The sequence below is a fragment of the Hoplias malabaricus genome, chromosome 5 (genome assembly GCF_029633855.1).
Source record: "Hoplias malabaricus isolate fHopMal1 chromosome 5, fHopMal1.hap1, whole genome shotgun sequence".
Taxonomy (NCBI): Eukaryota; Metazoa; Chordata; class Actinopteri; order Characiformes; family Erythrinidae; genus Hoplias; species Hoplias malabaricus.
Window position 1 is genome coordinate 33,680,513 of NC_089804.1, and position 21,657 is coordinate 33,702,169.

Here is a 21,657-nt window from a genome sequence, read left to right on the forward strand (position 1 = left end):
GGTTTTATGACGGGCCATAATGGTGCCGAGTACGTGCTGTTACAGGGTCGAATTATGCCCTTTTCCAGCAAGTCATCAATGATTTCTTGTACTGGTTCATAGGATGCCAACGGAATTTTGTATTGGCGGACAAACGTGGGTGGTGCTCCTGGACAAGTGGGAATGTGCACTGAATGAATGTCAGTGAGACCACAGTCCGTTGAATCTTTGGCAAAAGATTTTTGATATTTAAAAAGCACTTCACAGAGTTTCTCACGTTCTTCTTTGCTTTGGAGGGCATCGGCCTCCTTTAGAACTTGTTCGACTTGGATACGGAATTCGGAGTCAGATAGTTCTTTTGAAGTACGTGAATTTGAAGTGTCTTCTCCCGCTTCGGGAAGAAGAGATGGTTCCCGGGAGGATTCCGGGGATGAATCTAAGGAAAGAACCATGACTGTCATTTGATTGTCGTCAGCAAGATCTATCCTGCAAATGGCGTCTTTACTCATGTCCAGAGCTGAGAAGAGAGCAACAGCTCGTGTCGGATGAGTATAGAACATCTTTGATTCTGGATGATCAAGAAGCAGGGATTCAGGCATTGGTCCTATGATCGGAATTCGCAACTCGAAGTCATGGAATTTCGTACTGACTAGCCAACCCAGAGGAGATGAGTGAGGGATCATCAAGGGTTAAGTGGTTTCGTTCCGTATGAACAGATAGGTGGATCTTGCTCGTGTTTCCACCAAAGGTGTGGCTTCGAGGTTGAGGCCTAGTTCGAAGAACTGAGGTGACGGTTGGAAAAGTGCATGCGCGTGGCTTAAGTGTTGGCCAGGTAGCATGACTAAGCGGATGGGTATATTTGCGGTGTTCGCAGGTACCACAAGTGAACCTTGGTTAGTGACCTGACATACCTCGGGAATAGTTTGTCCTGAGCCTAGGTTGCAGAGATCCGAGGACCAGGTTTCCGTTGAAACATCAGTCAAGGACCACAGCACACTATTGAGGGTGTCTACGTGGACATCGAGGCGCACCAAGAAGTCACTTCCAATGTAAGCGTCGTGTGGCAAGTTAGGGACGACCAAGAAATAATGGATGAGTACCCTTTTGTTCCATTGGATAGTTAAAGCGCAAATTCCATCAGTGGGTGACATTACTTTTGATGTCGGGTTAAGAGTAAAACGACAAGGACTGCTCACCAAAGGAATATTTGGTTGAGTGAGGCGCAGAGTGTCAAAGAGGGTTTGGCTTATGGCGGACTTGTCAGTCCACAGAGCCAGAACTGCACTATCCACATGATAGTCCTGCATTGTGAGACCATTTACGATGGGAAGGCCGGGAGCGTCTGTTGTGGACGGCTTAGTGAAAGTGCACAGAAATGTGTTCCGTTGTTCTAACATGGCACTAGGGGGCCAGGAAGAGACTGCAGTCTCTGGCGTGGCCGCCATGGGCTCAGTTTCCTCTTCCTCAAAGTGAGGGGTCTGACTTGGTGGATCTCCTATTGATTCAGGCCGGATTTCGAGACGGCAACACTGAGCTTCCCGGTGGTGTGGGGTGCAGATGGGCAGAGGCTCACGCACTTGTGCCCAGATCTTTGACCTTTTGAAGTCAATCAGTGGTTCGAAGCGATTAAGGAGATCTTTGCCGATGAGGAAGGGAATTGTTTCGAGTGGAGACACATGAACTGGATGCACTAAAGTCATTGGTCCAATGGCTAAGTGTATTAGTGCCATGGATTGGATAGTGAGGCCTGCATGTGAATACGGCTGAATTTTAAGAGAACAGTTTTGGAGCTGTATCTCGCGATTTTCACGCCGCGCAATGGCTCGAACCTGGTGGAACAAGGCGGAAGACATGAGCGTGACATCTGATGCAGTGTCCAACAGGGCCTCATGTACTAGCCTTCTCTCCACAATGGTGGACAAATAGAATTTGCGTGCAACCCCTTTCTCAGTTAAGTGTCCCATGAATTGTTGGACGGGTGTGTCGCCTTCAATGACTGAAGGGTCATTTGGCGTTAAACCTTCTTTACCGTCTAACTGAACAACCAAAATAGCACTGGAGGGTGGTTGCGAGTCACCCCCCTGTATCATTGGGTCTTCAGTGTTTGTTTGGGTCACGAGGAGATTGCACGGTGCGCTAGAAGACGGAGCTTCGCTTGTCACTTCTCCTACATAGCTCTCTAACATTTCTGGGGTGTTAGAGGATGGCTTTGGGTTAGACCGCACAGAGGTGATAGAAAGAACGTCAGGTTTTTTCTTTTTCTCTTTACAAATCATTGCAAGCATTCGGCGGATGTCCTCTAACTCCTTAGAGCTGAATTCCTTGCCTTTAAGCTTGTCTTTGGTGTGATTTTCTTTATTTTGATACCAGTATTTCTCTTTCTTTTCTCTATTGGAATCAGAAAGCTGGTTCTGAGCTGTTCGCTCATATCCCTTATGGGGATGTGATGGTTTTCCACGGCCCGCACCACGGTTTTCTGCAGGGTAATAGTCACGACCATACCCGGCCCTGTCCTGAGGGTTCCAGAAATCTTTGTCGCGATTTCTGTCTGGCCTGCGAGGAGGGTAGCGCTTGTATTAGTGTGAGGGCAGATGAGGTTTCGGGCCCTCACTGGTCCATGGAGTGGAGGAAGGGTCCAGGGCGGATCTTGGTGGATCGGCCTGGGTGGCACCTTCCAACTCTAAATGTGGGTAGCTGGAGTCGACATTAAACACTTGGGGTGTTTCGGACCATCTGTTGGGAATTTGTTGGGATTTTAGGAAACCTCTGAGTGCTAAATCACGCAGCTGTCTGCTAGACAGGGTGCGATGGCAAGCTGAGACTCCCAGCTGATGACTGGTGTGGGGATGGAGGTTTTGGATAAATAGTGATTTGAAATTTAACTCTTCCTCCATTCCGGAGTCATTTCTAGGTCCGAAGTACGTCTGTCTGAGTCGGTTATAATATTGCTGAGGGGATTCCTGGCGTTGCTGTTTTATGTTCAAAGCAGCGGCCAGTCCGGTCTGTGACAGGTGAATTCTTCCTCCAATGCTTGGCACAGCACATCATATCGCGCTTTTACATAGTCTGGCTGACGTTCAATGAAGTTGCTGACGTCTCGGTTGGAGGTCAGTTTGATCACATATAGTCTGTCATCTATGGTGATCCCGGGGAACCTTTGGAGGTAGAAGTCAATATCTTTTAGGTAAGAAAAAATATTGTTAGAACCGTCAGGTTTGGGATCAAAGCGGGTTATATTACGCGCGATTTTATCTAGGTCCTTGTATGAGGGACCGTGAGAGGGTAAAGGTTGAGGGGACCAGACACTGGGTTCCAGTGCTCTGGGTCTAGCAGGGCGTTGTAAGGGACGGCTGACAGGAGACACAGGGGAAGGTGAAATACCCGTTGATACCAGAGGAGGTGCTGCAGCAGCTCTAAAGGTTACGGTCCCTGAGTCTGGTTCCTGATCCTCACTATCTTCCTGCTGGCCTTGTCTTTCTGCAGCGGCACTAGGTGGCACATCAGGAGTGACCTGGGGCAGTGTGTTCCCTTCAGCTATTTCGCTTTGAAGTTGACTTAACTCTGCCTCTACCTTTGCTCGCTGTCGCTGTGATACCTCAAGCTCACGTTCGCTGGCCCTGAGCTGTACTACAGCGAGGAGGGCTATTTGGCCGAATGCCTCAGTTAGGGACTTGCCCTTGACCATGTGAGTTAAGTGGTTCTCTATCCATTTGGTCACCATGTAGTCACGACCGACCAGGGAGGCTTTCTGCACTGTTTCTGCGAATCCAGGCATCACATCACTGGTGAGGCTGGTCAGAACAGAGAATGCCTCATCCCACAAACCTTCTACATATACTTCCGAGGGAAAAGTCCCTTCTGCCATGTTAGCTGTGTTTTAACTGCGAGGTGTAACTTACTTCTATTTAGTTAGGATTAATTCCGTTAATCCCTTTTCTAACTAAACCTGAACTAAATTCACCTGTATCGAGTGCTCTAAGAGTAACTGCTAGTATGTATGGTGTTAGAGTTCACTTGTGAATCTCTAAGGGAAGTCTGTTAGTAGCAGAGGGTGGAGTGAAAGTTGCTATACGCAAGTGAGCAAAAGAAAAAAATATTATTATTTTTTTTCAATAATTAAAATTTAAAAAAAAATTTTTGGAATTAAAGAATTGTCGAAAAATTTGGATTAAAGAATTTTAAAATTAAGTAAGATTTATTACTAGATATAATTTCCAATTAAGGAATTATGAAAGTAAAAAGGATTTTCCGAATTAAAGAATTATTAAGAATAGCGAAAATAAAAGACTCTCTCTTTTAACTGCGTTTGTGATCTGGTATCAAGTTAAAGTGTCAATTTCTAATTACTGCACACTGTCTGCTGTAGCTGTATCAGCTGACTATGCTTCCAAGCCTTTACTTGTAATTATTCAGATGTGCAGAGTTTAGAGATAGCCACTAGAGCTGTAATACCAGGTCTTATCAGTGTGAACTGGTCGACAATTTCAGTTGCGATAGCAAGTTTCTCCACTAGAAGGTACTGAAGGTACGTCTGAATGGCAACAGCAAGCTTCAGTATTTAAGTTGAACTTAAATTGTAATACCAGACTGGGACACCAGAGGGCGACAAGCAAGTTATAATGCAATAGCAGCAATGGACACCAGTCGGCGCTGGTGGAAATCCTAATAAACACGGCACGAGCAGACACAATATAACACAAATGGGAATTTCCACTGTAGCGGGAAGTTTTAACACTAGAGGGCGTTATCAAATTAAAATCTAAAATGGAATAAAGATTTTAAACGCTCAGATACTTTATCAAAATTAATATTAAAATTTAAAAGGGGAACAGAGATTTTACACTAAGGTACTTTAAAAGAATTTCATCTGTAATGACAACTTTTAAACACCAGAGGGCTGCTAAACACTTAGGTTGCCTCGGCGGACAACCTCCCAACCACTAGAGGGTGTACGGGAATCAAACGTCAAGGGTAGCACCACACTTGACCACAAGGAAGAGCATGCTTCAATAGACGCTAGTTATGAAGTAGTTTCCCTGCAATTACGCACTTAAACCACAAGAGGGAATTAGTCTTCCTCTGTTTTGGGGGCGTTTTGAATTTCCCTCCTTAGTTTCAGCTCCGCCCCTTCAAAGGGGTCGTTTCTTTCCTGGATCCGCGTCCAGTCTAACAGGAACAGCTGATGAGAGCAGACCGCTCTTAACACTAGTCGTATTTTCGGCTGTTTCTTTAATAGCCTCCCAATCGCCTAGCGCGCGATCTCGTTATTAATGCTGGTAGCGACCCAGTTTTAAAACGAACGGAGGAGTTCGGTTCGGTGGTCTCTCGCCGGAATTCCGCGGCTGAGGGGTCGAACCGACGGTACTTATCCCAGAACGGAGTTCGCGTAATGGGGTGTACCCAGGCCTCAATTTAATGCATGCAAAATGGCGCAGCCGCGCACTTTAAAAACTACCAAGCTTATTTTTCTCAACGGTATATACCACAGAACAGTTTTTCAACAGTAACAAACACAACACGAAATTGCCCACATCAAGCTTTGAATCTCAATCGTTATTCAGCAACACAAACAGCGGAAAGCATTTCATAAACCCAAGCTGAGATTGTTTCAGTGTTTTACAGTTTGTACATTAAAAGCCTTTTTCCTGGCCTCGAGTGGGCGCCAAAAATAATAAAGGCATATGTAGTGTATGTTGGTTTTTTAATCATACACCGTGATACCTATGTGAATATATATTTATAGCGTTGACCTTATTCAAACTCTTATAATTACTGATTATTTGACTAATGATAGCAATTAAAGTTTATAATTGGCTTAAACAATTAAAACGTTACTAATTAGTTTGAGAATGAATAATAGTCAAGCTAAGTGAGTTCTTCAGGATTTTCAGAGATTTTAATGAACAGACTGTACACACTGTAATTTCAAATAATGAAAGTTTTATTAACAAAGAGAAGGATATTTAATTAACATAGCATAATCTTGAAATCTCACGGCATCAACGCAGGGGAAACCGATTCGACTTTAAATATAAGCTAGGTACTATGGCTTATGACTAATGGGTCGCTTAATGAAGTTTAATTAACGTATAAAATTTATCAAGAAACTTAATTCAATTTTCAGCTCTGGGAATGCGTAGGTTTAGCTTACTTTTTCGTCGATTCTCACTCCTCGTTGGGTACAGAGGCTCTCTGAGGTCCTGGGAGTGAAGGCGTCTCACTTGGTCTCGCGGTTCTCCCACGGAAGTTTCCAGGCTGAGTCAGCGTGGTCTTTCTCCGTCGGTTGAGTCGCCTCGGGCGTACTCAGAGCGTGATGACGCAGGCGGCAGGATCCTCTCTTTGGTTTACTGTCCTGATCAGGAGGGTCCAACCATATGGACGTTTTGGACGAAAAGTTTCGCTAGTTACTGCAGATCCAGAACTGAAAATCGATTCAATAGACTTACTTATTCTACGACTTTCTTCTATCTCGGCGGTGTTTCTTACTCTGGCCACGAATAAGTTCGTGAGATTAAACTTAGATTGGGCGATAAAACATAAACACGATTAAAAGAAAAGAAGATATTCAAATCACTCGACGTATTCGTAAATTTCTCTCACACTAGCTAACTCAAGACGTCTCCTGGGAGCTTAGTGAGGTTTCTTCAAAAGTCTTCGTTCGTCGGCGTGAAGAGGAGAAAGCATCTCGCTTGGAGAGGTTGGAGCTTGAAGAAATGAAACAAAGAGAACGCATGCAGGCGTTCAGAGCGGAAACGAAGTTAAGAGTCAGAGAGAAAGGGCGAGTTGAGCTGAGTTGAGCTTCCGATCTTCTTGAGCTGAACCGCTGAACTGCTGAGCTGCACTGCACTGCACGGGCGAACTGCTCTCTGAACTGCACTGAACTAATGTGCCGAGCTGAACTTCTTTTCAAAGCCAGCGCGGTCACGCCCTATTGGGAGGTGTCCTTTCTTCGATTGGGTGGCGAGTCTGAGGCTCACGTGACTCTCCCGAAAGAGAGAAGAGGGGGGGAGGTTTGAATCAGAGATTCACACAGAAGGAATAGAAATCTCGCGTATCGAAATTTCTTATACATGTTAGTAATATACAACAATGAGCGTCCTGGATTATTAATATCAAACATATACATAAGATTTCATCTTGGGTACGTTGTGTTTACGTCCCATTCACAATATTGTTTTTAGAAGGTATTAATTCGTTTTTCTAATCAGAGACAGAAACTTCCTTTCATGATAGAAACAGTAATACACATCATTTCATTAGAAGGTGGACGTTCTGAGGACACAGAGTGACATTTATACATATTGCATAGACATACTTATTAAAATTTTATTAAGTCCATCATATGTTTAGACGGCCTTAGGCGAGACGTGATTTCGCAAACGTCCACCTGGGGTCGCTGTTGGTCCATGCCGGTGGTTCGGTGTGGATGAGTCAACGGGAGTTCAAACCGAGGTCACTCCTGTTAACCATTTGTTGGTCCCTGCAAGCGATAATGTCGAGACCCTTAGGTGCCCCTGTCGTAAAGAGGAGGCAGTAAAATTCCCCTCTCTGTTTGATGTCCTGTTCCTTAAGAGCATCATAAAGTTTGTTATCTTTAAATTTCCGAAGGGAGGAAGGGGTGTCGGGGCCAGGTGTCCTGGTCCGTCTTTTGATGTTAGATCTTATGTGTGTGCGTGTGTTTTGGGGGCTGCAGGGTCTTTGCGCCCCCGCGGTTTGTGGAATGTTAATTCGGTCGCAGACAGAAGGTCCTGGGCAGAATGAAAAAGTTTTAATTCAAAACTTTTCATTTCTTCATCTGACTTTTCATCTCGTTATCCAGTCCATACTCCACTACAGCTATATACAAATCTCCTGGAAATAAGCCGTGATGGACAATATATCCGTGCATTTTTGCACATGCATCTTCTTTATATTAGAAACATGGACATTTGTGTGTGTGTGTGTGTGTGTGTGTGTGTGTGTGTGTGTGTTGTACCTGTATTTTCTCTATGTAGGACGCAGGGATGTAGCCAGTCTCTCCAGAGCTGCAGTGGGAGCCGAGCCACCAGTGCTGATTACTGCGCTCCAGGATCAGGAAGCTCTCCCCAGCCGAGAAACTCAGAGAGTTACGCTCTGGGGACTTAAATGAGTACAGAGAGCGGTACATGGCTCTATTGCTCTGTCAATGAACTGATCTGTCTATCAGTCTATCCAGGGGCACTGTGGGAGAATGGGGGTGTGTTCTGATTCAAAGTGTTATGGTAAAATGTTGTGTGCGATAAATCCTAAATTCCTAATCAAAGATGAGCTTCAGAGGCTAGCTCAGTCCTCCAGAGAGTCCCTCTGTGTGATGCAGCCAGTCACTGCCTGTAAAAGAAATATTTGTTTTTAATGAGAGATAAAGACCAGCAACAACAGAGAGGATATGATTCAGTGGAAAATACAACATTGCTGATCTTTCCAAGAGACTCCATAGCTACTAGCACTATTAACTATTACACTGTCTTTGATGCAAATCACTGAATAGCACCCTCGGGTGGGCAAATATTAAACATGTGCGAGCATGTGTCTGTATGCATATATGAGTGAGTGAACATGTATATAAGTGAGGATGAGTCTGTGAGTAAGTTTATGAGCGAGTGAGTGAATGGAAGACTATATATGTATGTGAGTGCATGAGTATTTGAGTATGGATGTGAGAGTGAGGGAGTGAGCTTGTAAAAGTGAGAGTGTGTAAGCCATTTCCATTAGGTGCTTCACATCTAAAATATATTTTCAAATAAATATATTTTTGAGCCTTGTGTGCACCATATTTGGTCACACTTTATCAAAGTATTATATCACTCAGCTCTCTCAGGATTTATCCATCCAGAATTGACATAATAGCTATATCCCCTTTTTTCAGTAGTTAAAGGTGGGTTTTAAATATGTAAGGAAGCTGTTAATATCAAGAAGATACAGATTTGCTTCTGGAGACACAGCAGCAGCACATTACACTCCTCTGCACTGACACACAGTCCTGCTGATTCACTCCTATACACAGCTAACCAGAGTTAATTATTGAGCTGTAACCTCCCATTTCTACCACATTTAAAAGGTGTGACAGACTCTGCAAAGACGAATGAGGTGAAGCAAAGGGCCCCGTGTCACCCCTATTTCTCTCTTTCTCTCTCTACATCACTTCTTCACATCCCCAGCCATGTACTGATAATGTTTAAACCTTTCTCAGAACTCCCACAATTCTCATGCTCCTCTGTTAAAAAGAAAGTAAAAACTCGCCTCATTCCTCCGCCGAGCTCCGGCTCCGCAGCAGAAAATACTCCGCAACTTCTCCCACTGCCCGTAAACACAGCGCCGCAGAGTCGACTCAAGGACTCGGCTCATTAGTGTCGGTAGATTTAGACTAGCTGATGGAACCGATTCACAAATTTAAAAATTGGATCAAAGCTCAGGTCCGTCATATCATACGACAGAGGCCTGCGCTGGCCAGCACTCTTGTGATGAAGAAATAAAGGGAGGCATGCATCCCGCCCACATCTAGAAACCCCACCTTGAGATCCTAAGAAGCATCACCTGGGATCGTACCAACGATCTCTTGATGGCAAGGTCAACACTCAGACCACTGTGGAGCATGGGAGCCCCGAAAATATTTAATAATCTTAGTGGATCATTGCATAAATTACATGAGGCATGAAAGAAGAACCAACAGTTTTTGTATAATCTGTGCAAAACTTGTGTCACCTGATGAAAGAACTACTACACAAGGTAATGGCAATGGAAAAAATGAATTATTTTCACCTATGAATCATAAAAATCTTATTTGGCTCTTTCAACCGGACTGTTCTAAAGAATCGGTTCATCAGATTGAATTAAACACACAACGCCCCCTTTTCGCAGGCAGGCGAGATGAATCAATCGCCGAACGATGAGAACGTCAGGAAAATACATTTCTACACAGACAAACAGATATACAGTTTATTTATAGGCTACTTTGTTAAATAACGCAATACGAAAACGCATTATTCATTAGCTAATGACGTTGGAGGCAGTTCATCTAAGTGCTGGCGCTGGTTGGGTTTAACTTCAAAGAATAGCAGGCAGCGTCTTACGTAGTAACCGTAGTGTATTCATTAACGTCACGGCTGTTTCTCAGATATATATTAAGACTTTTCAACTGCGTTTGAAATGACAGAGTGTCATGTACAATATTTAAAATACGTGTAAACAGAAATTATGGCGCAAACCTATGACCGGATGTTTATATTGGAAGACTGTGCAGTGCGATAAAGTGTCCGTGCTCCCACGCCGGTCTTGTGTTCTCCGGCTTAAAGTGGATTTTTGAAATGGCAGCGCCTTTCTGTAGAAAACTGTTCTTCCGAGGGTCTCTCTACGGTCTTCAGATCAGATCCAGAACCCAGCCCAGGTATAGACGCCTTTAATTACGGCACAGAACCGGTGTCGTTTTGTGTAATGCTTCTGAGTTAGTAATGACCTCTGCTCAGATCAGGAGCTGTGTCCCAAACCAGTGATTCTCAACCCTGGTCCTGGAGGCACCTTGCCCTGCTCATTTATTAATTTCCCTTCTCCCAGCTCACCTGAATCAGCTAAACAGGTAAAAAGTATTTTCATAGTCGCAGTGAGGGTGATAAAGCAGGGAAACCATTAAAATATGTAGAGTAGAGTGCCTCCCCGTGGGCCACTGTCCCAGACACATCCTCCTGGAGCAGGACACTGACTCTGGCTGCTGGTGGTGACATCCATTTAAAATGAATTAATGTGTGCAAACACCTAATCTGTGGAGATGACTTAAAAATATGCAGGAATGACTTAATGGAGTGTGGGATCAAATTATTTAATGCAAAATAAATAATATATAATTTGTGGGATCAACACAATATTGTTTAAATATTTTTTTACTGGTAATTTATTTATTCTCACACATTATTCATTTGTTCACACACACTGTGGTCAGTGGATTGTTCTCAGAACATCCAGCGTCTCTCAGCACAGGAGCTGAAGTTTGTGCCACTCTGTTATTCTCTTTCTGGATCATTCTGCTCTGAAATAAAAAAAATCTGATGCTCTGGAGTCAGGGGTATGACCTGATCACAGAGCAGCAACACAACCACACAGCATCACTTCACACACACAGACAGAACAGAGAATTTGAGACTAAAATGAAGCACATTCCTGTGCTTACATTTGTACTGAAGTAGAATTAAAATATACATAAGTAGCTACTGCCTACACAACCAATTTCTGTACCTAAAATAAATCTGACCCCACCCTCCTCCCTAGCCCCTTTTTAGCCCGTGGCCACAGACTGGGTCCCACAGACGATGAGATGTACCAGAGAACAACGGTGACGGTGATGCAAAAAGAGACGGGCGGTGGACCCATGATCCTCAGCTACAGCTCCAGGGGCTTCAACATCGATGGAAACCGAGTGATTGGACCCTGTGCCATGGTCCCGCCAGCTATTCTTCAGTGGAATGTGAGAAGAAACTCGCTGACTCATGAAGGCCCAGGCTCTCACTCTGGAGCCTATCCTGTCAGTATCCCTTTGCTCTGGAGATGCTGTCCTGAACACTTTAGTGTTTCTTCTGTTTAAACCTACACTTCAACTCAGTAAGGGTTTGTTATTGAGCTGCTTAATTGGATTGGGTGTGCTTGCAGCAGGGCAGGCATTAAAATATGACTTATCTCCAGGACTAGGATTAGGACTGGATGGCTCCGGTAAGGCAAAACATTTTGGAGATGCTTTGTATATTTGTTCAGTCACTGAATTTTCCCTTTAACCTTTACTACTTCTGCAGATGTAAGCCTAGAGTCACTGAACTGTTGTTTTGTAAGTATCCTTTGTGCTTTTGTGATGATGTGATTGTTTATGTGGCAGGTGGGCAGTTATAAGGACATTACAATAGAGAGTTTATCTCTGTTCTACCTGCTGGAGCCTAGAATCGGTAAAACATTTTTTAGTTTTGAATAAATTATATTAGTAAAAAATATTGATTTAACTATTATTTCTTTTTTCTTTTATACAAATCATTGAATAAAATTATCAAAAATATCAAAATATCAGGAGCCTTTTAGTGTCTCCAGTGTACAAAGAAGAACAAGATAAATAAGTAAATAGACTAACTCAATGGTGTGTGTGTGTGTATATAGAGGTACTGGTTTTGGGAACAGGAGCCCGTACCGAACGTCTGGACCCTGATGTTCTTGCCTTCGTTCAGAAGAAAGGGATCGCTGTGGAGGTTCAGGACACGGTGAGAGTTTAATGCTGATCTTGCAATAGTTTCTCTCCAGTGGAGGTGAATGTAACCAGATGTCTCCAAATCTCCAACAACTTTCCTGCACTTTATTTCCACTCCATTCTCACTACTGTCATGATGAGGATGTGGATGATGATGATGACAGAGAACAGTGGACATCTCGACTCAACTAGTGTTTGTCCCTCATAGTGTCCTGCATGTCCCTCTTCACCAGGACTGGGACTAAACACCACCAACTTCTCCAAACTATGGTCAGACATCAGCTGTGCATCAGCTGTCCTCAATTTTTGTGAGGAGCTTTTAGAGGAGGACGTCTGGTTCTATTCACCCCTACTGTTTATTGTTATGATTCTGGAAGATTGACTAGAACAGTGGTTCACAAACTGTGGGTGACCTCGTAAAAATGACTCATGAATTTTCAAGAACATGTTTTCACTGTTATTATTCACGGTTAATAAATTCAGATTAAAAAAATAAAGCTCAAAAAAATTCAAACAATATATTTCTAAGTTGCTCAAATTCAACAGACCAAATTCAGATACCGAAATACGAGTTACAAAAAATTCAGGTACACATCCGGGTTACAAAGGAAAAGCAACCGATTCAGTTGCTAGATGGCGAAACACAAACACAACTTCCATACCGTGGAAAAACTACACGTTTAGCTTCTTTCCGTGGATATTATCTCTTTATTTTCAAACTGTCTCAAAAATCTGAAAGGCTCACTAAAGACACAATATAACAGACTATTGACATCCTGAAGATTAAGTTCATTCTACTGTGGATTTTTTTTTATAATGGCCCTTTTTTAAGCTTGACTTTTTTTTAAAATCTGAATTTATTAACCTTGAATAATAACAGTTGAAAACGTGTTCTTGAAAATTCACGAGTTCAATTCAAGAGCAATTATATTCAGTTGCATAATTGCAAAGCAAAATATTCAGTGCTACAAATTCAAAGGTGGTAATGTTTCAAAGTCTAATGACAGTGCAAATTACAAATATTCAAACAAAATATACAGACAGGTGGTGTTTGTTGGCTTTGATTTGATAATGGAATAATCAAATCCATTATCATGGATTTCCATTGGATAATGGAAATATTATGATATTAATCTCCTTTCTTTCTCTGCAGCCGAATGCATGCGCCACATTCAACTTCTTGTCGTCTGAGAGACGAATTACAGCAGCTGGTTTAATCCCTCCTCTGACAGAAATCATGGAATGATATCATCATCATCACACACACACACACACACACACACACACACACACACACACTGATTTATATAGAGCCTCAGAGTATGTGGTTTTCCCATGGAGAGACTGTACAAATGTTTCCCCAAATCCCTGTTTTGGAAAGAAGCTGTCCTGTTCTTAACTGTACATAATGTACAAACACTGTAGACGCCATCAGCTTTGTGCAGAATTTGTGAGTGTACATTGGTCAGTGTAACAGCTGTAATGTAATTTAAATTTATATGTAATATAAATATGTCTTTTTGTAATAACAACGTATGAAGAGACTGTTTCATTTTTTCTCTGAGCAGATATGTGTTATTGTTCTGTAAGGAAATGAGGATACATTTTAAAAAAAATATCAAAATATATCAGTGAATGAACCCTCCAGTCTTGGTGATGAATGATCAACACAAGCGTGATTATTTATTACAGTCTTGGTACACAAAGTGTTAACAGCAAGTGAAAACTTTACATTCACCCATTACCCCAAATCTTCCCCATATGTATCTGAGATATATTTGATGATTTTTTATTCTTCAGTTTTATACTGGAGCCTCCAAGTTATTGTAGCTAACATTATTAAAGACATAGATATAAACATGACTAAAAGTGCGCTAACATGGCTACAAACAGAGCTAACGGCCATCTTGAAGCCCTTTGACCATTTTAAATATATTAACTGATTCAGCATGTTATCAGTACTTGTTAGCTACATTGACATCATTATAAGGAAAGTGGCAAGGTTTATATGAGTTTATATAGACATTATAAAGGACCAGGAGACTCATTGGTTGACAAGAAATTTTGAAAAATGTTAAGGCTATATATGGCATCTGTTTTAATAGATGTCCTGCCCTCCAGTAAAATTATTTGAGCTGCAAGACTAGTTCTGTATTTTGTTTTGGGTTTAAAGGTCCCTTTCCTTGTTTTGTGTGAATGACATGAACTATCCAGGTTTGGAGCCTAGATAGACAGAATTTCCTGTATGGACTTATATATTGGAAGGAATATAATCTTCCATTACTTGTTAGCTACATTAGCCTCATCATAAGAAAATAGTGTGATGTGTGAAGAATGTGAATCCTTTGTCTTGTGATGTAGCTTTTTGTGCAGGAGTTTAATCATCAGGGTCAATGTCTCTGTGGAAATCCTCAAAGCTAAATTCTGCCCCCGTCATACGACGGAACAGGTCCTTAATGTCGTCACACTCCGTCTCAGAGTGTGTGGTGGCATCGTACGATCGAGAAACGAAAATCTGAACACAGAAACACAAGCTACTTTTAAATAGTGTTAGCATTGTTTCATTATAGCTCTTTTATGTAAACCGTATCAAGTCTGATCCAAGTCAGAGTTGGTCATTTTGAAACCATGTTTGATGTCTGAAATTTTCTTTTCTTTAATGGGGTCTATCTGGACAGCCCATCTGGAGACTAGCAATTTTATCCACAGGTTAAGTGATAACCCCACTCATGCGTACCCTCCAGGGTTAGTGACGAAACCAGGATGGATTACAAACCGGATTCCAAAAAAGTTGGGACACTAAACAAATTGTGAATAAAAACTGAATGCAAAAATGTTGAGACAAGTAGCAATAAGTGGCTGGAAAAAGGAAATTGAGCATATAACAAACAGCTGGAAGACCAATTAACACTAATTAGGTCAACTGACAACATGATTGGGTATAAAAAGAGCTTCTCAGAGTGTCAATGTCTCTCTGAAGCCAAGATGGTAAGAGGATCACCAATTCCACCATTGTTGCGCAGAAAGATAATGCAGCAATACCAGAATGGTGTTACCCAGCGTAAAATAGCAAAGACTTTTAAGTTATCATCATCAACCGTGCATAACATCATCAAAAGATTCAGAGAATCTGGAACAATTGCTGTGCGTAAGGGTCAAGGCCGTAAAACTCTACTGGATGCTCGTGATCTCCGGGCCCTTAAACGTCACTGCACCTCAAACAGGAATGCCACTGTCAAGGAAATAACAGAATGGGCTCAGGAATACTTCCAGAAAGCATTGTCAGTGAACACAATCCACTGTGCCATCTGCCGTTGCCAGCTGAAACTCTACAGTGCAAAGAGGATGCCATTCCTAAGCAAGCTCCACAAGCTCAGACATTTGCACTGGGCCAGGGGTCTTTTAAAATGGAGTGTGGCAAAATGGAAGACTGTTCTGTAGTCAGATGAGTCACGATTTGAAGTTCTTTATGGAACACTGGGACGCCATGTCATCCGTACCAGAGAGGGCACCATTAATGCAGAGAACTATGTTCAGGTTCTAGAACAACATATGCTCCCATCTAGACGTCATCTCTTTCAGGGAAGACCCTGCATTTTTTAACAAGATAATGCCAGATCACATTCTACAGCAATCACAACATCATGGCTACGTAGGAGAAGGATCCGGGTACTGAAATGGCCAGCCTGCAGTCCAGATCTTTCACCTATAGAGAACATTTGGCTCATCATAAAGAGGAAGGTGTGACAAAGAAGGCCCAAGACGATTGAACAGTTAGAGGTCTGTATTAGACATGAATGGGAGAGCATTCCTATTTCTAAACTTGAGAAACTGGTCTCCTCTGTCCCCACACGTCTGAGTGTTGTAAGAAGCAGTGGTAAAACACAGTGGTAAAAAATGGCCTTGTCCCAACTTTTTTGGGATTTGTTGACGCCATGAAATTTTGAATCAACATATTTTTCCCTTAAAATGATACATTCTCTCATTTTAAACTTTTGATCTGTGATTTGTGATCTATTCTGAATAAAATATTAGATGTTGGCACCTCCACATCATTGCATTCAGTTTTTATTCACAATTTGTTTAGTGTCCCAACTTTTTTGGAATCCGGTTTGTAAATATAGGACAAACATTAGCAGCCAAAAAGGGCTGCCCACATTTATCCAACACAGATAGCCCACCTGAGTCCCACTAATAGCACCAAACCATGGAGAGACCATGAGTTCTCCACTAAGTTGAGTGAGTCTGAAGATTACCTGACTCCGCCTCCCATCATCTGTGGGAACCATCAGGTCAGTGACAGAGATAAACCTGGGAATAAATTGAGATTAATTATAATAAATCAAGAATCATGAACTGCAGTTTTGTGACTGTTGCTTATTAATAAGTCTTACTTCTGCATGATTGGCTCCAGCAGAGCTAGAGCTGACTGCACCTCTTTCTCAGGGCTATCGGTCTCCACATTTGTACTGACCACTGCAATGTACTTCCCCTCAGGAGCCATGTTATGACCATAGGACAACATACACACATAGATATCTACAAAGAGTAGCAAAGTCAGGTTTGTTTATTTAGAACTGTTTAGAACAGGACTACTTCAGCATGTTACAGATGTATAGAAATGTCACAGGTTATAAAAATAATTTTCAAAGCTTTAAAGAAGAGGAAACAGGAATTATTCAGAATTCACTAAGAATTATTCAGTATGTAGTTGAGAGTGAAGTACTGATGCGTGTAAGAGGCACCTAAGTGGTGTTTATAAACACGTGGTACCTGATTTCCTGTGGATCTGTGTGTGTGGGATGATGATGTGACACGATTTGGCATCATGCGTGTTTCTGATTGGATGATTCAGGAGGCAGATAACCCTGATGACCCGGCCCACTTTCCTCACTCGCCCTGGAGCATAACTGGGGTCACACAGCAGCTGCTTACAGCGGAATACCTGCACACCAACAAATATTGATCAAGCAAACTGATCAGAAAAATCAGAACCAACATAGATCAACCCTACTACGATCAGTCAGAGGACACAACAGTCACAGAGACTGTTCAGAAACATCACTATCACAACAAATATCATTCATAGCCTACTGTCAGTCACTACAAATTTCAAACAAAATGATCAGTCCCAACAATCACCAAAGTTCATGATTAGTCAAAATAAACATAAATTAAATACTAAAATCAATACCAACAAACACAAAGTAGTGTAATCAATCACAACAAATATCAATCAAACACTACAATCAATCACAGCACATAACAGTCATAGAAACTGATGAAACGAAACTGAAATGACACATTCACAACAAACATCAAACTCTACAGTCAATCACAACTGACACCACAACATTCACCAAACAGACACACCAGAAACCACAAAAAGCACAACCAGCCACAGGTCTCTGATTGATCTCTGATCAGTTTTATTATTTTTGGCGCTCACCTCTCCGTGAGTCTTCACCCCCACCACTCTGCTGTTCTCCGTGATGATCTCATCAACCTGTCGATTCTGCAGGTATGTGCATCCATTCTGGGAGCTTAACCTGACACAAACATACACACATGCACATTGTAAATACCTCACCTCATCCACATAGTAACAAGTCAACTTTGAGTTTTCCATGAGTTTTCAAACTCAAATGATCACCTGGAGAATCCCTGAGGCAGCTCTCTGAGGCCATAGAGTGGGTAGAGGAAAGGACTGTGGTCATAACGGGCCAAAGAGTCAGAGTAAAGTTTGATCCGGTTTATGGTTTGTAGACATGGCTGATCCATATAACTACAGAGAGAGAGAGAGAGAGAGAGAGATATTACTGAGACTAACACTAAAAAGAAGATAGAAAAATAGATGATCCGGTACTGGGGCCACATGCAGGTTGAAAACCTGAAGGATGGTTATACACTCTTTTAAGAGGAACTGTCTATTCCTGTTAGCTTGGTTTGCCCAATCCCTTTACTATGGGATACGCGAAGCCAATATCAGCCAGCACAATGCCATTGGAGCTCAACATGCTTGGAGGAGAACACTAATTGCCCACCTGCAATGAGCGATGGGGGCTTATCCCAGTTATAATGCCTACTTTGGAGTTGAGTAAGTAAGTGGGCTCTACCAATCTCTGCATATGGGACCTATATGTGTGTGTGTGTGTGTGTGTGTGTGGGTGTGTGTGTGTGTGTGTGTGTATGTGTGTGTGTGTGTGTGTGTGTACTGACTCATCACAGCTCTGCAGGGCCAGTGCATGGCCAATAATCTCCACTACATCTGTCCCCAGGTCGAAGTGTCTAAACATATCCCTGGCACTGGTTCTGTGTGGGTCCATGTCCAGAAACGTCCGAGGGTCGTGTTCGTCAAAGTTTAGAACAAACAGCAGAAGCTTCCTGAAACGGCGCTTATCAAATATTCCCATCAGATCTAGACAACACAGAGAATTAATTTGGTTATGTTACATTGTTTAATTACAGCACAAATAATAAGAAACTACAGGCATCATGGCGTGCTTTTTATCATCACTGTCCAAATACAGTACAACTCTCCGCTGTATAGGAGACAACAGAAACATCTCTACTTCTTCGCTTCTAGTTAATGTTAAGAAATGTATTGCAAGTCAGTTGGGGCCACTGTGGCTTAAAGGTTAGAGAGGGAGGCTTGGGACGTGTGACCAGTTTGATCCCCAGATCAACAGGGGTTAGGAACAGCGTGTTCTCCTCCCTCAACATCCATAGCTGAACTGGCACATAAACCCAGATGTTCCCCAGGCACAGACAGGTGCCCGCCTAGCTCTCTCTCTCTCTCTCTCTCTCTCTCTCTCTCTCTCTATCTCTCTCTCCCTCTCTGTGCGTGTGTGTGTGTGTGTCTGTGTTCATAGCTACTAATGTGTTATATGATGAGTCCACATTTTGTTCTGTTGCTGTGCAGCGATAAGAAAAGCACGTTTCACATTTTTGGAGCATACATTTTGATCCATACTTTCTGAAAGATTTAACACAGTGCAAAGGACAAATCATGCTGAAAAAATTAAAGTGTATATAAATGGAGAACATTGATGATATGTTAGGACTGTTTTTATTATTTTCCAATAGAATTAAATAAGAAATAACTGAGTGTTACCTGAAGCTTGTGCCTCTGCCTCAGTGATGGGAACTTTGTGGATTTTTCCAGCTTGATAAACGAAGCTGCTCTCCACCACTTTAAAATCCAAATATCGTGTCACCTCTGTGTACAACAGCATTTTTACCAGCTCTCCTGCAATCCAGAAGAACACCAGACAGTGAAGAATAACATACAGCTTAAAGACATAGACTGAATATATGTCCTCCTTCTGGGGTTGGAGCTGCAATTATAGGCTTAAGCTATTTTTCAAATGAGAGAAACATAAACCTTTGTAACTTGGAATGTTTATAAGTCTCACCAGTGGACATCAGAAATTTTGGGATTAGGTCGATGGTCCATTCTTTGCCCATTCCCATTCCCTTAGGAGGCCCTGGAACCTGAAACCTCTGATAGAGCTGTTCAACAAAGAGACAGAGATGATATTTAATGTTCTGACACAGCCTGCCAATAATGTATGCTGTAAATTATGCGTTTTCCACTTTATTGGAAACCCCTCTCATGCTGGTGTACGATTAGAAATTGTGGCACATTTGTGATGTTTTAGAAATCCTTTAGGTTCTGACCACAGAACTGCTCTTGTCTGAACATTTTTGGACCTGAACAACGATGAAAGGAGGAGAGAGTATTAATAAGCGCAAATAAGTGCAACGACACATGGAGATGTAGTCTGTAACTGTAAACCAATATAGTGGACCTACAAAGTTGGTGTTTCCAATAAATTGGTTAGTGAATGGAAGTACAAGATGTGTGTGTGTGTGTGTGTGTGTGTGTGTACGCAGACCTCTTTCAGAGGGGATATAGAAGCACATTCTCCTGTATAATGTGGGTTCTGATCAATGTGTAGAACTTTCTTCCCACAGATGGACAGCAGGCCGGAGAGGACACACTCCTGTAACAGATGAGATACACATGTCCAAATTTTTCAGACCCCACTGCTGTATAGTTACAGCAAGACAGACCCATTAATTACACAGACATTCACATCTCTTTAGAAAAACATTAACCTGTATAATGGGATGCTCTGGGATGTGTGGGGTTTCTGTGAAGCAGTAAAACTGTGATAGAGGCATGTGTGGTAATCTATTTAGTATATGGTTATTTTTATATTGTAAACATTAAAGATGCAATCAGTAATTTTCTGCAGTCTTTCTTCCTGACATTGTAATAATGCACCTAGTGCTTCCATTTGGGAGACCCACTCCATGGAGCAGAAATGGACTCAGGGGCGATAAAAAGTTTTTTCTCTATCTAAATTATATAAACTAATATTGTATGCTACCTTTTGCAGTGAAAATGATAGATTGCATCTTTAAATTTAGCTACAGCTCATTGCTGACTGTGTCTGTATTCTCTAGAGTGAGTGAGAATGGAGGATTAGCGTTAATCTCTCTCTCTTATAGATGAGTGAGTGTCTGTTACAGCTCATCTTTACCGCTCCTTTAAGATCTGCATCAACTTCAATAACAACTCTCACTTTACTCCGACTCCGAGACACATTTTAGACACCAACAATGCAGACATTAACAGTTCTGTCTTTATGAATTCTAGATTAGAGACTTACATATTACACTAAGTGATTTGAGAACTGTTCATTGACTCGGTTACAGTCAGGGAAATACTAGGAATAAATATATCTGAGGGCTGAGGCTTTATTTACATTTACACATTAAAAATACTGTATGACATTTGTGAACCCATGTATCTACTGTATGTACAGCCTACTACACAGTATCATAAACTATTTTTTCACTTAAACAGAAAACCTGTATCCATTAATGCCATAAGGATATGCATACTCAAAATTATGGAACACATTATTTATAATCTCAAAAAGCAACAGTTTGCACTTACTGTGTTTTCTTACAAAAGCTATTAAAATCAATGTGTGCTGATTTCAGTGAAATATTGTTTGTACAGTATATGTAAATGTTAATTCATTTGTTTAGTGTAAGTTAATTTGTGTGAGTACTGTAATGTTATTTTGTACAATTCATTTTCTATTTTTTGTTTATTTACTACTGTGAAGGACTGTGCACCTTAGTTTTTCACTCACTATGCACCCATGTTAATGTGATGTGAAAATAAATGGATGTTGTTTGATTTGAAATGTGTAAGCTAGATTTGATTAAATGTAATAGTAAAAAAAAGGAAATCTCACCTTAAGCCCAGTGCCAAGCACTGCAACATCAAATTCTGCCATTCTGTCTGTGTGAGGGCTGTGGGTTTCTGTTTCTGGGTTTCTGAAGGTTCTCTGATAGTTCTCTGGTGGTCCTCTGATGGTTCTTTGTTAAAGGCAGGAACCAGTCCTATTCTTTCTGTGGTAGGT

The 21,657-nt window shown here is 41.8% G+C and overlaps 3 protein-coding genes across 4 annotated transcripts in view; 1 reads left to right on the forward strand and 2 right to left on the reverse strand.

Moving 5' to 3' along the window:
* LOC136696575 (NCK-interacting protein with SH3 domain-like) overlaps window positions 1-9,591 on the reverse strand; it is a 30,388-nt gene extending 20,797 nt beyond the window's left edge. Inside the window, exons 1-2 of the mRNA XM_066671089.1 lie at window positions 9,238-9,591; window positions 7,955-8,325 (exon numbers count right to left, since the gene is read on the reverse strand). Of these exons, the coding sequence (XP_066527186.1) occupies window positions 7,955-8,125 (171 nt within the window). The 5' untranslated portion in view covers window positions 8,126-8,325; window positions 9,238-9,591. The remainder of the gene's footprint in view (window positions 1-7,954; window positions 8,326-9,237) is intronic.
* A 256-nt stretch (window positions 9,592-9,847) lies between these two features.
* ndufaf3 (NADH:ubiquinone oxidoreductase complex assembly factor) lies at window positions 9,848-13,693 on the forward strand. The gene is made up of 5 exons (XM_066671090.1): window positions 9,848-10,381; window positions 11,257-11,452; window positions 11,855-11,921; window positions 12,127-12,227; window positions 13,368-13,693. Exons 1-5 carry the CDS (start codon window positions 10,302-10,304, stop codon window positions 13,458-13,460), a joined length of 537 nt encoding a protein of 178 aa, XP_066527187.1. The 5' UTR covers window positions 9,848-10,301; the 3' UTR covers window positions 13,461-13,693.
* Window positions 13,694-14,089: 396 nt separating this feature from the next.
* zgc:112334 (uncharacterized protein LOC619199 homolog) lies at window positions 14,090-21,579 on the reverse strand. 2 transcript variants are annotated; one of them, XM_066671534.1, is made up of 11 exons: window positions 21,490-21,579; window positions 20,113-20,220; window positions 19,630-19,726; window positions 19,329-19,463; window positions 18,434-18,632; window positions 17,868-17,999; window positions 17,664-17,763; window positions 16,988-17,159; window positions 16,609-16,753; window positions 16,471-16,525; window positions 14,090-14,729 (listed from the first exon to the last, which is right to left on the reverse strand). In XM_066671534.1, exons 1-11 carry the CDS (start codon window positions 21,529-21,531, stop codon window positions 14,592-14,594), a joined length of 1,323 nt encoding a protein of 440 aa, XP_066527631.1. In that variant the 5' UTR covers window positions 21,532-21,579; the 3' UTR covers window positions 14,090-14,591. The 2 variants fall into 2 exon arrangements, with proteins under 2 accessions (XP_066527631.1, XP_066527632.1); XM_066671535.1 differs by lacking the exon at window positions 19,329-19,463.
* Between the last annotated feature and the right edge of the window lie 78 nt (window positions 21,580-21,657).

Bases quoted from the DNA above. Each gene is read 5' to 3' on its own strand.
- ndufaf3 (XM_066671090.1), top strand. From the start codon at position 10,302: ATGGCAGCGCCTTTCTGTAGAAAACTGTTCTTCCGAGGGTCTCTCTAC. The intron at 11,922-12,126 runs GTAAAACATTTT...GTGTGTATATAG, and splicing joins CCTGCTGGAGCCTAGAATCG to AGGTACTGGTTTTGGGAACA. The intron at 12,228-13,367 runs GTGAGAGTTTAA...CTTTCTCTGCAG, and splicing joins CTGTGGAGGTTCAGGACACG to CCGAATGCATGCGCCACATT.
- zgc:112334 (XM_066671534.1), bottom strand. From the start codon at position 21,531: ATGGCAGAATTTGATGTTGCAGTGCTTGGCACTGGGCTTAAG. The intron at 20,221-21,489 runs GTGAGATTTCCT...CATCTGTTACAG, and splicing joins TGCTTGGCACTGGGCTTAAG to GAGTGTGTCCTCTCCGGCCT. The intron at 17,764-17,867 runs GTGATCATTTGA...TGTTTGTGTCAG, and splicing joins CTGCCTCAGGGATTCTCCAG to GTTAAGCTCCCAGAATGGAT.